The 17066-nt window shown below is 40.5% G+C and overlaps 1 protein-coding gene across 5 annotated transcripts in view; it reads right to left on the bottom strand.

Annotated features, from left to right (window-relative positions):
- The window catches only part of loxl3b (lysyl oxidase-like 3b), a 372166-nt gene that overhangs the window by 6004 nt on the left and 349096 nt on the right, over nucleotides 1-17066 (bottom strand). The window contains exons 2-9 of one of the 5 annotated variants that reach the window (XM_074660842.1): nucleotides 15784-15843; nucleotides 10712-11182; nucleotides 10221-10384; nucleotides 8507-8724; nucleotides 5680-5745; nucleotides 3150-3206; nucleotides 2516-2723; nucleotides 2174-2354 (exon numbers count right to left, since the gene is read on the bottom strand). In XM_074660842.1, coding sequence (XP_074516943.1) covers nucleotides 2174-2354; nucleotides 2516-2723; nucleotides 3150-3206; nucleotides 5680-5745; nucleotides 8507-8724; nucleotides 10221-10384; nucleotides 10712-11174 — 1357 coding nt within the window. In that variant the 5' untranslated portion in view covers nucleotides 11175-11182; nucleotides 15784-15843. Of the gene's footprint in view, nucleotides 1-2173; nucleotides 2355-2515; nucleotides 2724-3149; nucleotides 3207-5679; nucleotides 5746-8506; nucleotides 8745-8868; nucleotides 9109-10220; nucleotides 10385-10711; nucleotides 11183-15783; nucleotides 16033-17066 lie in introns of those variants that run through there. The other 4 variants (XM_074660846.1, XM_074660843.1, XM_074660844.1 and 1 more) reach the window with 4 other exon arrangements.

The raw sequence follows: 17066 nt of genomic DNA, 5'->3' as shown, positions 1-17066 counted from the left end.
TCTTTTGTTTATTCATCAAATTAGCCAGTTCATCTTTAAATATTTTTAATAGCAACTAAGGGTTATATAAAAATGTGTGGGTTTTAATGGGCTCTTTATGTGTTGCAACCACTGCAGCATTTAATGAGACTGGACCTATTTAATAAGGCGCTTACATCAGATTAGAACGGTTTTTGAACTCTGGTTTCAAGTCTCAGACTGATTGAGAAAATCTGGGCTGAGAAAATTAATAACCATGGTGGCCGTTACTGGTCATGCAGTCTGTCCTGTTCTAATTAATTCCAATTATACTAACATTTCTCCTGCACCACTTTTTCATGATACTTGATACTTGCCCAAAGTATGTCCGTAGCAAATTTCAAGACTTTTGACCAATCAGAACAAATGTTGTGACATTTTTCCTTATCATACCTAATATAGTCTTTGGGCACAAAAGGTTTAATGAACTATATGCAGGTGGAATCGTGTGTTTCATTAAAACACAGAGACTCAGGTAACTTACGTTTCATCACAACAGCTGACAGGACCGAACAAAGGCACCTCTAGATGCCCGGGATGTACAGTGTGTTTGCTGTTTGTCATATTATGTCAGATTTGTATTGCTCTAATGTTAAATTCTAACATGTTTCCACACTGGTCTTATATGCCTTTTAAACTACACATAGCTCACTTTTTAACCTGAGGCAGGTTTGCTGAGCGTGCATGTTCTTCGTCAGCGACAGCCTGGTTTACATTCGCCCTCTAAACTCTCACTCCACCACTACTGAGTCACAGCACCATGAGGGGATTGTATCATGAAGTTTCCATGAAAGGAATTCCTTCAGCCGTGACGTGTAGGAATGTTTCTTGGATTGATTCAGCCAGGTGGTGGTCTGACATCCGTACAGAGCAGCACAGAGCAGGTTCTGCTGCCGCCTCAAAAGAGATTTTCCTCGACCGACTTCCTCTGTGGTAGAAATCATAATGTACACACAGAAGAGGAGGCCTCACCGCCCAGCGTTTCTGAAAACTGACCTTCAAAAGACTGCTTGTTTCTTCTTCGGAGCAGTTTACCTAAAAAGTACACACACCTGCATGTTCTAACGAGGAACACACACACACTAAGATAAATATTTTAATATTTTAGCTGGCTCTTTTATTCTGAGTGACACGAAAGCACTGGTTAGAGAATAATTATTCACAGCAATGTTTCACTTCCTGTGACCTTCCTCGTGCTATTTACTAGTCTATTAACTGTACTTTTAAACCCTGGGTATCAAACAGTTTGGTATGAAGTCATTTTTGTCTTAAAATGTATTTACTGTTACTCACGTGGAGGCCAGCTGGCTCAGACACAAACTGGATTCATAAAATAATTTTCACATGAAATGGTCCAGTCTCATTGGAATAACACAGATGGTTTTCTGTTCTAATAAATGCCCGACAGACACTCAGAAAAGAGCTATTTAATGAAAGAGGAAAAATAATGCTAGGAATGTAACGAGGGATGCATTTGTGAAAAAGACATTCATAGATGGATACACTAAGATTTGTCTATTATTGTAGTAAGTTGGTTAGAAAATGAACAGCATATTTGTTTACTTGTCTTTGTTTCTCTTCTTTCTACATGCACAGAATTCCTTTACTTATTAAAATAAAGCTCCTAATGAGAAATCGGTGGAGGAATGTGGCCTCCTTGTTGAGGGCAGATTATTAGAGATGACCTGAGAGATAATACAGGCTGCAGATAGACAGCTGATGACTGATATATCTGTCTGAAGACAGTTATAAACACATCCTGCCTCAGGTGACAAGTTTAGGGCGCTTTTATAAGCCAACATTTAGTCCGTTTTAATCAACTCTGGTATATTTCGTTTGGGCGGTTGTGAACGCAGTGATCGGAATCGCGATACGAGTATACTATTGGTTTTTAATTAATAATTTACATGCCAATATTTGTGGCAGACAGTGGGCTCTGATTGCACAAAAAGAAGTGCTACTATGGTGAATGTTACAGGGACTGAGATAAATGCAAATGCAGATCCCGCTGTTCTGATTGCATAAAAAAGTAAAGTTATGCATATCTCTTATTTTATAACTCATCATTATAATTACCAACCTTTTCAGCTTCAGTTTGGGCTGGCACAAACCACATAAATCTTTGTACTACTGTGTTTTTTTTTTTTTAACTAACCTTGTCCCATGCGGGCTCCGGTGATGGCCTCCTTGGCACTGCCGAAGCCGAGCTCCCTGCAGACGACGCTGGCCGACAGCAGGTTCCAGCGATCGTCACACACGGTTCCCCACTCGTTGTCTTTCAGCACCTCCACCCGACCCTCGCCCAGCCTGGCACCGCCCTTCAGCCTCACGTTGCTCTACACAACAAGCAGACACAGAAAACTAGATTTTAATCTACGTTTGGCAGGTTGGTCTTCTGAGCAGCCTGCAGACATCTACAGTAATTGAACCAGGCTGTTAAACAGCCTACTATAAACTTATACGTTTTAATATCTCATCCACTCTTAAGTTACTTTACCGAAGTTTTAGGTTTCTTTTTCAAGTTGTTGTTTTGCAAGAACTGCGGCCCCGGCATGCAGCTGACGACGGCCGGCATGCCGCCCTGGCAGATGGATGAGGCGTTGGGCTTGTTGTACTCCAGAGGACAGGCTGCCAGGTGGATCTCAGTGCCCAAACACGCCACCGAGTGGATGTGGAAGTGACTCTTCTGACGCTCCAAATACAACCTGCAGGGAGCAGAGACGAGGACTGTGAAGACAGAAACATCAGCTGTGTCCCTTTAACTTTTCTACAGCAAATGACTCTTTGTGATCAAAAATCCTTGGAATAATTTGTATAGTACACAAGCACATATAAAAGGTGTTTTAAAGACTGCTCTGCACGTCCATTACATTAGAATTCCCACTGAATATCTAAACCAATTTTGTTTTTTGTTTTGAAAATCATGGACGCTCTTCCTAACAAGCCACATGTGTAGATCAGGTTCTCATTATGGAGGGGACGGATGTGGCTTTGGGAACACACAACCAACATTTTTTCTGTCTTTCTTATCAGTTTAAATGTTTTCTTTTATTTGTGAGACTTGTGGGAGCAGCATGTGTGTGGGTCTTTTCAGACAGCTTGAATTTCCTTTCTGAATTTCCTCAGATTACCTTTTGCCAGGGCTGCTCTGTTTAGACTTAGAGTTAGCTTTAGCTTTGGATGTCGGCCTGCAAGGTAAACACGGGTTAGACTGCACAGTTAGGAGAAGAAACATGAGGTGACAAAGTGATAATCATAGTAACAAAAGGTTACATGATACACAATTATGTTAAAAACTGTGGTTACACTGTTCAAAAGGATGTGTCTCCTTCAACACGGTTGTTAAATTCAGTTGTCAGCACAGACTATGTAATAGTATGTTATCTATAAGACACAGATTTATTGAAAGTGACACATCCTTTTTAAATGCATGTAAATAAACACAAATGTGACAAAAAAATGTAATTCAAATTTGGACATTCATCAGTTACGCTACACTACATGGCCTAAAGTATGTGGACACACACTTTTCTACATAATCTTGTATACTTTTGGTCTTGGGCTGTTTTTCATAGTTTAAGGAAGGCATCTTAGATCCAATTAAGGGAAATCTTAATGATATAGCATACAATGCTATTTTAAACAATAGGGTGCTTTTCCCTGTTTAAACATGACAATGATTGTATGCACAAAGCCAGGTCCATAAGGACATGATATTCCCAGTTTGGTGTGGAAGAAGCAACTAGTCTGCACAGAGCCCTGACCTCAACCACATCCAACACCTTTGGGATGAACTGGAAGTGTTTGGGTGTCCATATACCTTTGACCACGTAGTGTATTACATGTAAAGAATGATCATTAACATGTTTGTTAGTATAAACTATGCTACATTAGCCATGTTTCCATTCAATTGTCAAGCGAATTTTAAGCAAAAGTTTGAAATGTTGCAAAAAAAAGAAATGCGAATTGGGGGCGTTTTCTTCAACTGGTTTGGAGTGAATAAACTTGGCTATAGTTTGGTCAGAAGTTGGCGCTATTGGCTTCACATGGCTGTAATCCGCCAGCAAACAGAGTAAAGGAAGAAGAGGTTGCAAACAGTAAACAAAAAAATTTGCCTTGGCCATCTAACCATCTACGAGAGAAAAATGGAGAGAGGTCTTCAGGAAGTGGTTTCAATTGGGCAAGTTTGAATTAATATTAGTCATGTTTCATGCTGTCCGGAGACGAGCATTTGCGCGCTATGGGATAAACCGAGAAGACGCCAACAGCGGAAGCAGTAATCAGTCATGTGAGTTAAATGTTCGCTACGTCAGAATTTATTCGGCAAAGGCAAAAAAAACACCTTAAGAGAGTGTAAACAGTTTTTTTGCATGTGAGGAAGTTCTATCGAATTTTGTTGTTTCCATACAGCTTTTCTAATGAGATACTTCAAAATGCGCATGAAAATATGTGAATAGAAACATGGCTTGTGATTTTAGTTTTTCTTTCGTGCCAATGTGAACCTCAAGTTACCACATTGATTTAGTTTGACGTATGGCATTGCTTTTTACAGAGGTAGGTGTAATAATGAAATCATGATATTAAATGGTATAATATCATAAACCACACAGTCTATGTTAGTGGGTTCTTCAACTTTTTCAGTACAGGTCTTAGAATATAAATATAGTTTCACTCTGTGAAAGAAACCTTTGATATTTCGTTACTCTGGTCCAGACCTGAGTCATTTAGAGTCCGCAAATTATTATTAACTTGTTTTAACATATCACATATGACTCCAATACAATAACAAACCTTTAATTGTTGGTTTTGATCTTTTCATGGAATTTGCTGACAATAAGGAAAACATAGAAAGCCAGGCTTATCCTTTAAGGTCGGGGTCTCCACACCACCATTATCTAGTAAGCTTCATAATATGAGAAAATATGAGTTGTTATTGGTTATTCACTGTAATCATTTGGTTTATCTCCTTAGAGCACCTCCTTGATGTCATTTTACAACCTCAGGACACTTTATAGATGGTGTCCAATGTGGCAAACTCCATCTATCTGGCACTCTGAGAAGGCTAAAACAAACACTGTGAATGCTGTGAATTATTTGCAAATTCTACCAGACACATGTCGGTTCTTGTGGACTCAGGAAACTCAGGCAGGCCTGTGACTTATTTTAGTTGAAGAACCCAGGAAGAAAAGTTACTGACCTCCTCTAAAAAGCATGCCATAGTGGGGAATGGGATTTCCAGCTGTTGCACTAAAGGACTAATCCGTGGAAAAAATGAATCCCCCGTCACTGACGCAGCACAGATTGACGACATCAAAAAGAGTCTCAAAAGGTTTTTCATTTACTGTGTTTAGTACCAATTCTAATTAGAAGCCTTTACAATCGGTGCCATGTCAGTGGAAATGTGAATGAAAGACACAAAACAGATATGAGAAGAACCTCCACACAAGGCAATCATAAGTTTTAGAAGGATAAAACAACAAATCTACAACCCATTCACATGCTGCACATCATAATAATATATTAGAAAGAGGAGGGGGGGAACTAGGTAGAAACAGGAGCTAAATAGTTACTGTCTACTACCAACAGGAAACCCACTGTCAGAGCTACAGTAAGCAGAGTGCAGACGGAGGTGGACGGTGGGTTTTCCCGGTGACAGTGTACCTTCCACCGGCTGAAACATTAACCTTTGGCCTGGAGACCTTCTCAGCCGCTCGCTTTTTCAGACGTCTGCAACAGTGAGACAGCCAAATTCCATCACATACAGGAGAGAGACTACATGCAAACACACAGGCTGCATATATATACACACACTAACACACTGTCTCTGGGCTGCACATACACATTTCTTTCAGGTAAAGTAGTGGAGGGTCTGCAGTGAATAACATTTTTGACATTCCACAAGTCTCCAGTGTATTATGTTACAGACTTCAGGTCACCAAAGGATGATCACAATCACAGAGATATTCCAATTATTCAGAATCATGGTGACCGTTTGAGTCTCATTCAGCAGCTACAACGCCTCATTAATACATACAGTATCTACCTGTTAAAGGCTGGCAATACCACCGTTTCAATAGGGTACACTTCAAGTACTAAAGTAAAAACTAGATTCTCAAGACAATTGTTGAAATGCTGATTGTCCATCTTCAGCCCCTCCTACACTGATACAACATGATCAAATTGACTAAAGAAGAACTGAGACAACACAGAACAATGTGACTGTTGCTTAATGCAGGTTGGCTTCTCTCCAGTCGTTGTTGTCTGTGCATTATGTGACCCTGGATCATTCCCCTGAGCCTCAGCCTTCACACACGCTTGACAGAAAACACACATTTCCCCTCGTACTACTGTGAACCATCTGTAGGGGATGAGTAAAACGCCTTCAGCTGGAGCGCAGCCAGGAATGTGTGCACTCATACTGGAAGAACAAACTGGGAAAAGAAAGTGGAGGTCTGGGAGTCCACCAAAGTAATGACTGGTCTGTTCAACCTGGAGTCCATTTAGTTTTAATTTGTAAAGAAAACACTGTGAATAGGTCTGAAGTGTTGTAAAGGACCATTAATCTTTTGATTCTGTCCAATTTTCCAATACGATTTGTTATTTTTACCCCTCTGTGCGTTTATTCACACACTGACTGAACCCAAAAGATTGTGAAAGCAGAAAGATATTATGGTTTCCATCTGCATTGTTAACAACCTCTAGTGCTTCATACTTTAGGGCAACAACTAACAATTATTTGTATTCAGGGCTGAAACAATTAGTTGATTAATCAATTAGTTGAGCTTTTCAGTTGTGAGGATTTGCTGCTTTTCTCTTTTTTATATCATCGTAAGCTGAATACGGTTTTGGACTGTTGGTCAGAAAAAACAAGACAATTGAAGATGTCACCTTGAGCTTTATAGACCAAACGACAAAATGCCAAAACAATGTGAAAATGGCAATCACAAGAAACAGAAAACCAAAGGTGATGTCTTCAAATGTCTTGTATTTTATGACCAACAGACCAAAATAAAAAAAAAATCAATTTAAAATGATGTAAAACAGAAAAAAGCAGCAAATCCTCACATTTGAGCACGACATTTTTGAATAATTAAACACACATTGGACAAAACACACACTGGTTGGTGCTTTTCCATCTCTGCAGGCTGCTAATAATCACTCTTCAACTTCCTCTGCAAAGTAATGAACACAGACCGAGAACACAAAGTATGTGACCCGACAGGGACACAAAAAATATGTGGCTTTTCTGTCTATCCAAAGGAAAAACAAAAACATCCTCAGAGGGAAGAATTAAGAAACAAAACAAAACGATCAGACATGCTTCGTTGATGAGCTGCAGTTCTGGCAGACGGTAGAGAAAGTCTACACGAGTCCCTCTCATATCCACAGCAAACAGTAGTTCCTCTAATGTCCACTCTTTACCAAACAAAGACTAAGATCTTGCTTGCGGTTTGGTTTAAGTGTTGCCACTTTGCTTTACAGACTAAAACCACAGGAATGTCAAATAGGCTGCAGCAAACATCCTGAATGAAGGAGAAAGTTACAGCTACTTTGCTAAGTGGCCTAATTCCCACTATTGGATCTGGGAAATACTAAACGTTCTGCAATGGAATATTGGTTTAATATCCTCAGGTCTAGAGACTGCCCCTTTGTTGCCCATTTTTATCAGTTTTAAAGTTAAGAGATGAGAAGATTAACAACTATCCCACAACTAGAGCCGACGGTGTGGCCGTGTCTGAGCTTTTATGGCCAATTCAGCATGTTTCAGCATCCTTCAGCATGCTGAATCGGCGGCAGAGTTCGTCGATGAGAGAAATCACTCTGATATTTTCACAACGACATCTGGAATGAAGCTAAGTGGTGAGCGAACGTGGTGTGAAAACGGTCGGCAAACGCCGCTTTATTTCATGTATGTATCACAACAACGGCTTGTATATCCGCCGTCCTCGGTCTTCCTGTTTCCTTTTTTGAAAGGCGAATACAGACTCTCCGCCACCTGCTGGTGTGGAGAGTTATTTCCTCTCACGCAGGTGCAGAACGTACGTGGTAGCTGGCCGTCGGCTGTAGTCTTTGTGGTGTGTTCAAATGCAACTTGTCAGCCAAAACAAAGGCGATGTGAGGCAGCGCAACAGTCGGCCTTCATCATCGCTAGTTCAGCTAGGATGTGCTTTAGGACATCCGTTGTATTTAGCGCCACCCTCTCGTGTCACTTCTGGTTGCAAAAAAACAAGATGGCGATGGCCAAAATGCCGAACTCAAGGCTTCAAAACGGCAGTCCACAAACTAAATAGTTGACGTTGCGGTGACTACGTCCACTTCTTATATACAGTCCATGGTTTCCACTAAATGAGTGAATATAAATTTGTTTTTTATGATTTCTGGGTCCTGAAGTTCAAATCTTTTTTTGCCGTCTGTATAACAAGTTATCAGCTTTAACCTCATGAAGCAGAATCTAATTTTATTGATTGAAGTCAAGCAATTCACTTACTTGTAGAAGTTCTTGTTGACTTTCCTCTCATGCGGGAATCCCAGCATGCCGCAGACCACGTGTGTGTTTTTGATCGTCCATCCCAGGTCGCAGATCTGCGCCCAGCCGTCTTTGTATTTCACCTCCACCACACCCTCCGTGATGGGCAGCTTCTTTCTGGTCATGGCGACCACGGGCCGGAGCCGCACCTCCTCTATCTTGTACTCATCCACCTGAGCCTGTTTGGAGAAAATCAGGGCTGACCGTCGGTTTGTTTTTCAATTAAAATAATTCCAGATTTTAATTTGACTGAAAAATATACATTTTTCTTTTTTCCTTTATATGTTTTAGTTTAGATTTTAAAGAAACATTTTAGTACACACTGATGTTCGTCTCCATGCAGACATATGCACGTCTCATTAAGACTCTTGAATGAGAGGAACAGACTAAACATTGAGTCACAGCTTTTACAGAAAGTCGCTTTAGGTCTAAACAGCTCATAAGTGGTAAACGTGACTATCTCTGATTGCCAGCTTTGCAATGAGTCACTTCCGTTGTGGTTTATTTGGCAAAGAAAACTGGCTTGTGTTCCCAGATTGAAGTCTGGACGCCACATTTGACTGAGCCTGACTCGCAGAAAGAGGGAGAGCAGTTATATATCTCAACGGCTGCCCACTGACTCTTATGAAACTTTTTTTTCTTATGAAACTTTTTTTCATAAGATCCTTCTATGTAACAGAGACACCTCGTCCAGTCATTCAGGCCCTTTCCAGGAGTCTGTGGAGACGAGTCCCCGGTCTAACCTTGTTCACCTCAGACCAGTCGGTTATACAAATGGACATCAAAGAGGACAAATGGAAAAACGGTGACCAGCTGGAAACAGCTAAGCCGGCATCACACCCAACAGTGTTTTCTTAGAGTAAGTTTCCCTCAGTTTTATATCTTTATTTATCCAAGGAGGGTTACTGAAGTGTCTCCTCATTCAAAGGCACGAAAAGCAGGCTTGACAATAATTCAATATCATTTACTGTCTTTCTATATAACACTGAGATTAATAGACTTTAATTTACATTTATTTGTCAGGTGATTATATGTACTCACTGCTCAGTATTTATGATTAAGACAAAAGTGAGCAATTGTTGCGCACGTTAGTTCCTGACACCCTACATCTGTCTGGTTGGACAATTATCAAGCTGATTTTTATTTTTTTTGCATATCTTGGGTTATTATTTTTGCAGATTTCTCTTTTTCTTTTGCAAGGTTTATTGTGACCGTTATGCACCAAAATCTATTGTAAACATATTTGGGAAATATACCAGGAGTTGATGCTGAAGGAGGGGTGAGCATCACAACAGTAGAATTTCACATCTGAACCAGCGACCCTGAGGTCACAACCTCGCTCTTCTACATTCTCCACGCTGCACTCTGTTATGGAAGGTATGTCAGGTTTACTGAGGAAGCTCTCCTCCACACACTACGTCACCTCAGGACAATATACTTGGAGAGGCTGCTGCTTTTTAACAGGCTCAGACACGTGGTATAGAGCAGAGCTAATCAACACCATGTGTGTGGCAGCTACAGGTAGAGCAACACTGAGGCATTGAATGTCTCCCATGTGGGTTAAATCATATAGTCTATAGGCTGTGGAGCAGTAGTTTATGGGCTTTTAACAGCTTCTTAATGAACATCATTTTTACTGCAGCAAAATCTCTTTAAATGTAATTTAGCAACTTACGTCAATGACATTTGATTCCACGAAGCCAGGAATCCTCTCGTCTTTGCAAACAACTCCGGCATCCTCGTCGTGAGTACAGTCACTGTTGCCCCAGCCGCGAGACTTGCACAACTCAATGCTCTTCTCACCTCCGCTACACATCACGTTGTCCAGCCAGATTTTTCCTGGACAGACAGCAGACTGTCAGTGTGGCTCTGGCACACTCCCAGGCCTGCGGAGTGTAATCGGTACAGGCCTGGAAGTGACACTTAGTGCTCTGGGAAGTTATGGAAGCAAGCTCTCCAAACAGTTGTACTTATTCCAGACAAGAGGCAGGCGAAGTTTAGACGGTTTAAATATTACTTTGACACACAAAATTCTGTGATTGGGTTATCTGAATATCCTGTGTGTACATCCAAACCATTTTGAACACCATAAATACCCATATGAAAGAGCACACAGTGTATTAAACCAGACACTGAATATCAGGAAGTGGCTGAGCTCACTCTTACCTTGGCCCTTGCCGTATTTGGCACTGTGCGTCCATCCTGTGGCTTCCACGAAGCCCATTTGGCGACAGAGCACGTTGGCGTTTGTTATAGAGAAGTCGTCATCACAGATGGTTCCCCACTCTCCCTTGTAGAAAAGCTCTATCCGACCCTCGTTGTGTTTTCGGGGGTATCCAGACAGTCTGACCTTTAGCCGTTCAGTCTGGGCAGACGGGGACGGTGTGGGTAATGGCGTTGGTGCTCGCGTGGGTGCTTGCGTGACTGCTCGCGTAGGTACTTGCGTGAGTGCTCGGGTGGGTGCTCTTGTGGGTGCTCTTGTTGGTGCTTGCGTGAGTGCTCGGGTGGTCGCTCGCATGGGTGTCCGAGTGGCTGCGTTTGATGGTGTGGTCTGGGCCAAACAGCAATGCAACCACAACCCAAACAGAAGGCTGAATGCTAACTGTTGCCTAAGTCTTGACTTCTCCATTATTTCAGCTGCACATGAAGAAAAAGAAAAGACAATGTCAAGACAAATCTATCACTTGTTTAAATGAGAAGACTGTTTTCTATAAATCTGAATGCTGAATATTGGGCCCATTCAGGTAAATTTGATGAGGTGTCATAATCAGTTTAGGAGGTGAGCAACAAACAGCCAAGTCTGCTGTGCACAGTATGTATTTAAAAAATACTGAATGAACAGCAGGGATGCTTACGGGATTGGAAGCATATCTATTGCCTCTCAGCGGCTCTGAACATGGTGACGGCAAGCCGGGTGGCTCGCAGCTAACGGTGCTAACACTGCAAACAATGGCAAAAGTGCTGACAGAGCTAACAGTGTTTACCTGAGGGGGAACCGGAGGGTGGGTGCTATTAGGCGTGCACGATATGAGGAAAATGTGTGATATCCTTTACAGCAATTCAGACATGGATTAGATCTAAACATTAGCCCTTTTTGCTCTTACTGTCTAAATGCCCCTTTTTTAAATCTATGTTCAACCCGGAGAAGTCTGTTCCATTTTGGGACACTTTTAAGTACCGTTTTGTCCTACAGTATAATCATACCAGAGGGAGGACTTTGCACAGCCCAAGTTCTCATCTAGTTGTCCCCCAAATGTCCCTCCGGTTTGCCCAAATACACTTTTGGTGGCACTCTGGTCGGCCCTGGTGCCCCCTAAATGATACTCTGAGTGTATTTTATAAATAGCTGCAGTTAAAACCAAGAGGGTCCATAAGCTCAGCATATGGAAGTAGGATTGATGTAACCGTGTAGAGTTGCTCCAGCAGTTTGATTCAAACCATCTGGTGTTTACTTGACTTGGATGTGAGGAAGAATAACAGATTTCAATGGCCACACCATCAGGATGATCACAAAGGTTACACGAATGCTTATATTTATGAAATTAACAGCTGCACTTTCACAGGATGTTTGTCCCCTTTTTTGTCCAGCGTTTTTCACAGTTGGCGTGCTGAAGTTGAGTTTTTATTGAGCAGACGTCACTGTCATTAGGGACATTTTCCTCTGGGTTAATATTCATTTTTATTTTGTGATACAACAAGCCACCTTTTCCCTACAATATGTTCACTCTGCTCTCTGAAACATTCCTGTACTAAATTCAAACATAGGCCTGCTATTGATAACTTGACAGGTACGGTCCTTCTTAGCTTTTAGCGAGTGGGAGGTTGTTCCTCCATGGACACAAATACAGTAGTGTGATGTGTTCCACAAACTTAAGGTGCCCTTTTCAAAACATGTCTGAGACTGACTGCGTCGTCTGAGTCCAATTTCACAGTGTAGGGAAGGACACACACGTTCACACTAAGCTTTAGTCAGCAGGGGCTGTTAAAGGCATAGACACTACGTCTGAACTGAGGCCATGTGGTGCCACATTTTGGGGAAGATATTCTGTATCTTAAAGCTGTTAGAGATCAAGAACAAACAGAGAGAATGAGGGACATAATATACAAAGATACACAGAAATAATTAAACCAAATAGTCCAACATTTTGGGAAATCCATTGCTTACATACTGGGAGTTTGATGACAATATGCAATGCCACAGTGTTTGTGTTAAGCTAGGCTAAACACATCCTGTACCAATCTCTACTTAACACAAAGATATAAGGCCCTGACACACCAAGCCGACGGTTGGCCAGTTTGGGGCCGTCAATGAGCGTCTGACGGCCTAGTTTTTGCAGTGTGTCCCCACATCGTCGCCTCTAGTCTGGCCGTGTCAGAGGTTTTCTGTCCGATTCAGCATGTTGAATCGGCAGCGGAGACCATTCGGTGAGAGAAATCATTCTGCTTGGCGGTTAAGCTTAAATGAATCGGTGCACAAGAAGAGAAACGGAAGTGAGGAAAGCAAGCCAACGAGTAAAGTCAACAGGAAAAACACAGAAGGCTCTTCTCATTTTTCATCTTCATCTCATCTGGTCATTCCAATACACAGATATTTTCACAACAACATGGCCATCTGGAATGAAGCTAAGTGGTGAGTGAGAGCGGTGTGGAAATGGTCATCAAACGCTGCTTTGTTTCGTATACGTGTCATAACAACGGCCAAGACAAAGGTGAAGTGAGGCGACGCAACAGTTGGCTTTCACCGTCGCTAGTTCTTTGATGTTGGCTTGGTGTGTCTGGGCCTATAAAGCTGATATACAGTAGATCTCCTCATCTAATTCCTGATGTGAGAGCAAAAATGTGTATTTCCCATAATTCTGGAGTATTCTGTTGATCAATTTTTTCATGTTCAGCCTCTAGAAGGAACAAAATCTCCCCACAAACTCACGAAAATCACAAATGAAACATCCATTACTCATCCTTCAATGTTATCGTAACTGACTGAGATAATAGCCAAAACTACGAAAATAAGACCCAAGTTGAATTAACTGGAATTAGCCTGTAAGGGAGATTGACCCACTGCAACCATTCAGTGGAAAAGGCCTAACATTTGGACCTTTAAAGAACAACTTAACAGAAATAACGAGTGGACCATTAATCAAATGAAGCACAGAATATAAAATATTATTTACAATTTATTTTGTAGCCTTTGTCCTCCATCACATCAGGCCACACAGACTGGCAGGTATCTGATGTTAATGTGCTTATGCATCAGTCCTTAATACAAACCAACCCTCTCTCTCTCTCTCTCAGACCCATTGAACTGTTTCTCTTCCTCTCTCGCCCCTCACTGAAGCAGAGACTCTCCATACCAATGTGCTCATGGATCAGATCATGTGAAAGGCTCAAATCAACCAGCAGCAGCAGTTCTGCGGATCAGCAAGACTCTTTGCTTCAACATACAGAACACGTTGGTCATCATAAAGTCTTATCCTCAGACACAGCATGCACACGTTCCCACCAAACAAACATACGACTCTGAATGTGTTTGCTCATCAGTTCACTACCAGAGGTCTGTAACTGGTTATGATCTTGTAGAGTAGGCAGAAACTAAATGTGAACTTTGTGAAACTTTATATCTAAACCAGTCAACATGAGCCACATCAAAGGGAGTGGATGGATGAAGGAAGAAACTTCATTATAGACGAACACGCGGTCAAACGTTTTCTAGAAATTCAGATAGAGTGTAATTAGGGTTTATTGGCTTTCTGATCCACCTGTTTTATAAAGATGCAAATCTCAAACCACAACACAAGGATGTAATATTTTACAAACTCAAAGGAAACATTTAACAACACCACTTTCTAATATGGAACCCTTTAAAAGCTATTAAGTCGTTTTAGCTCTTTAAGATATCATAAAAAACATAACCAACTACCACTGCAGAGCATCTGGACCAAAATCCATTCATAAACATTTATATCTGCACACTTGAGGATTTATTAATGCATTATGAACATAGAAAACAACATCAGAAAGGATTTTACAACCCAAATGTTGCTCTATGCTGTATAACTGATCTATAAAGCATTAATATAGTTCACTATCCATTAATAAATATATAGCTACAGCTTATTTACCCTTAATGAGTGTGCCTTATTAGAAAGTTGGACCAATTTAACACATTTCAGTACACTGCACCAGATATTTGGCAGCAGGGATTCCCGTGAAAACACTTCAGACTATTTATCCAAGTCAATATCTGGCTTTAGGAACACATTTTGTTTCCTGTTGCAGCATTCCCCACATTTTTTCCATCTCCAAAATTCAGCAGCCTAAAAGTGAAAGTGTTTCTTTTACTGGTATAGATATTATGAGTGGGACTTGATTTAGTATGAATAGAATAGAATAGAATAGAAAGCTTTATTGTCATTGTATTAAATACAACGAGATTCACAGTTGCCACTTCTGGTCAGTGCTTTAAAACAAATACTTGACAAGACTAAACGAGGCAGGTAAAACATATAACAGGTAAAACACACAGTTATAAAGCAAATAAAACAGGTAGAGTAGATGTAATAAATAAATATAAACAGAAGTGTAACACTAGAAGTATAAAATATAAAAATAGATGTAATGTAAACAGAGGTAATTGCACTTGAGGTGTATATTGCATCAAGGATTAAGGATATATTGCCACTTTATAAGCACAATGCTGCCTCACAGAGTATTAAATGTAATTGTTTTTTTTAGTTTCACTGTTGAAACATAGCAAAGTTTTGCAGCAAAATCAGGTTTCCACCATCTTCACTTCAAACTGAAACTACAACCAAGTCTGCCTCACCTTATGTTTCCAGTATGAGGAGGTTATAACGGAAGTTCACAAACTGAGCCCCCCTAAAGACAAAAGATGAATAAATATCCCAACTACTTGTGCTAATTAATCTCCTCCATCCAAGTCAATATTTGGCTTTGGGAACACATTTTGTTTCCTGTTGCAGCATTCCCCACATTTTTTCCATCTCCAATAATTAGCATCCTAAAAGTGAAAGTGTTTCTTTTTACTAGTATAGATATTATGAGTGGGACTTGATTTAGTATGAAGCCAATTAAAAGCACAATACTGCCTCACAGAGCTTGTTTTTTAGTTTTACTGTTGAAACACAGCAAAATCACTTTGCAAAGAAGGCAAGTTTTACAGCAAAATCACTTTCCACCATCTTCACTTCAAACTGAAACTACAACCAAGTGTGCCTCACCTTATGTTCCCAGTATGAGGAGGTTATAACGGTTCCAGTGGAGAGAGGGAGCAGCTGGGTCTTGGTTGATCCCAGAAGTTCACAAACTGAACCCCCCAAAAGACTAAATATGAATAAATATCCCAACTACTTGTGCTAATTCATCTCCTCAGTGGTCCAGCTAGCAGCCTCCAATTCCTCCTCACAGAGTTACTGTCTGTAGACTGCCAGCTGTGCAGCCCTCACTGAAGAAGAGGAGAAGGAGGAGGTGGAGGAAGAGGAAGAAGTGGGCTGGATTTATTCCCTGGAAAGACACTAACCCTTTCATGGATGGTTCTGTAACCGGCTCTTGCATAAAGCCCAAAAAAAAGTGAACTTCACTTATTTCATAAGCAGGATCGGTGCCTGGTGGAGAAGACAACCGGAAAATAACTGTTTATAAGCTTCTTGGAAAAAAAGATATGTTGACTGTAAAATGTGTAAAATATCCGCACACTGACCTGCAGTTAATGTAGGCTGCTTAATAAGACAATAATGTGACTTTACAGTAAATGTTAGGAGGTGAAAACTAACGTTAAACTCTATAATAGCTTAAAAAAGCGACAATTTGCCCTTTAAATGAACCTTTAACTTAAAGGAATAATTAAACATTATGAAGGAAATAACATTACGTTTATTCTTGCCAAGAATACCAACTGGAAATATATATTTGAGATTTCTTAAAGGCTTTAATTTTGAAATACTCCATCAGAATGGCCTGATGTTCTCTGAGTGATACTCTGAGGTGGTCTACTATTATTCTGAAGTGAAATTAATCTGTGATAGTGAACAGTTTCCTGTAATCAATTCTATCTATCTACTGTAATTTAGAAGTCAGATCAGTCTTTGGAAATGTATTCTTTAGTATTAAGTTTGACTAAATATTTACACAATTGGAATACATTATTCTCTGAACTACATTTTTGAGGCGGTTTGTTTTTCCTTTTAAATTATCATTCATTTCATATGTATTCATCAATTTTTTTAACTTATTTTTAATTTGTTTAATTATTTATTCATTAATTTATTTATTATCGACAGACTGACTGACCTCTCAATGAATCTGAATGGCCCATCACGTTCATCATAACGGTGCTTTTATTTTGAAGGCCTATCACGTTCATCAGAATGGTGCTTTTATTTTGAAGTTCTACTCGCTCTCACCGTAATGCCTAGAATAGACACGTACCGCAAAACAACGTGGCTTGACGTTGTTACTTCTCGCTTGCCGCGGTGGGCGTATCAACGGTAGTAAGCTAGTAGCT

Source organism: Sebastes fasciatus, chromosome 15 (assembly GCF_043250625.1).
Source record: "Sebastes fasciatus isolate fSebFas1 chromosome 15, fSebFas1.pri, whole genome shotgun sequence".
Classification (NCBI taxonomy): Eukaryota; Metazoa; Chordata; class Actinopteri; order Perciformes; family Sebastidae; genus Sebastes; species Sebastes fasciatus.
This window is presented reverse-complemented; position numbering and strand designations above follow the sequence as displayed.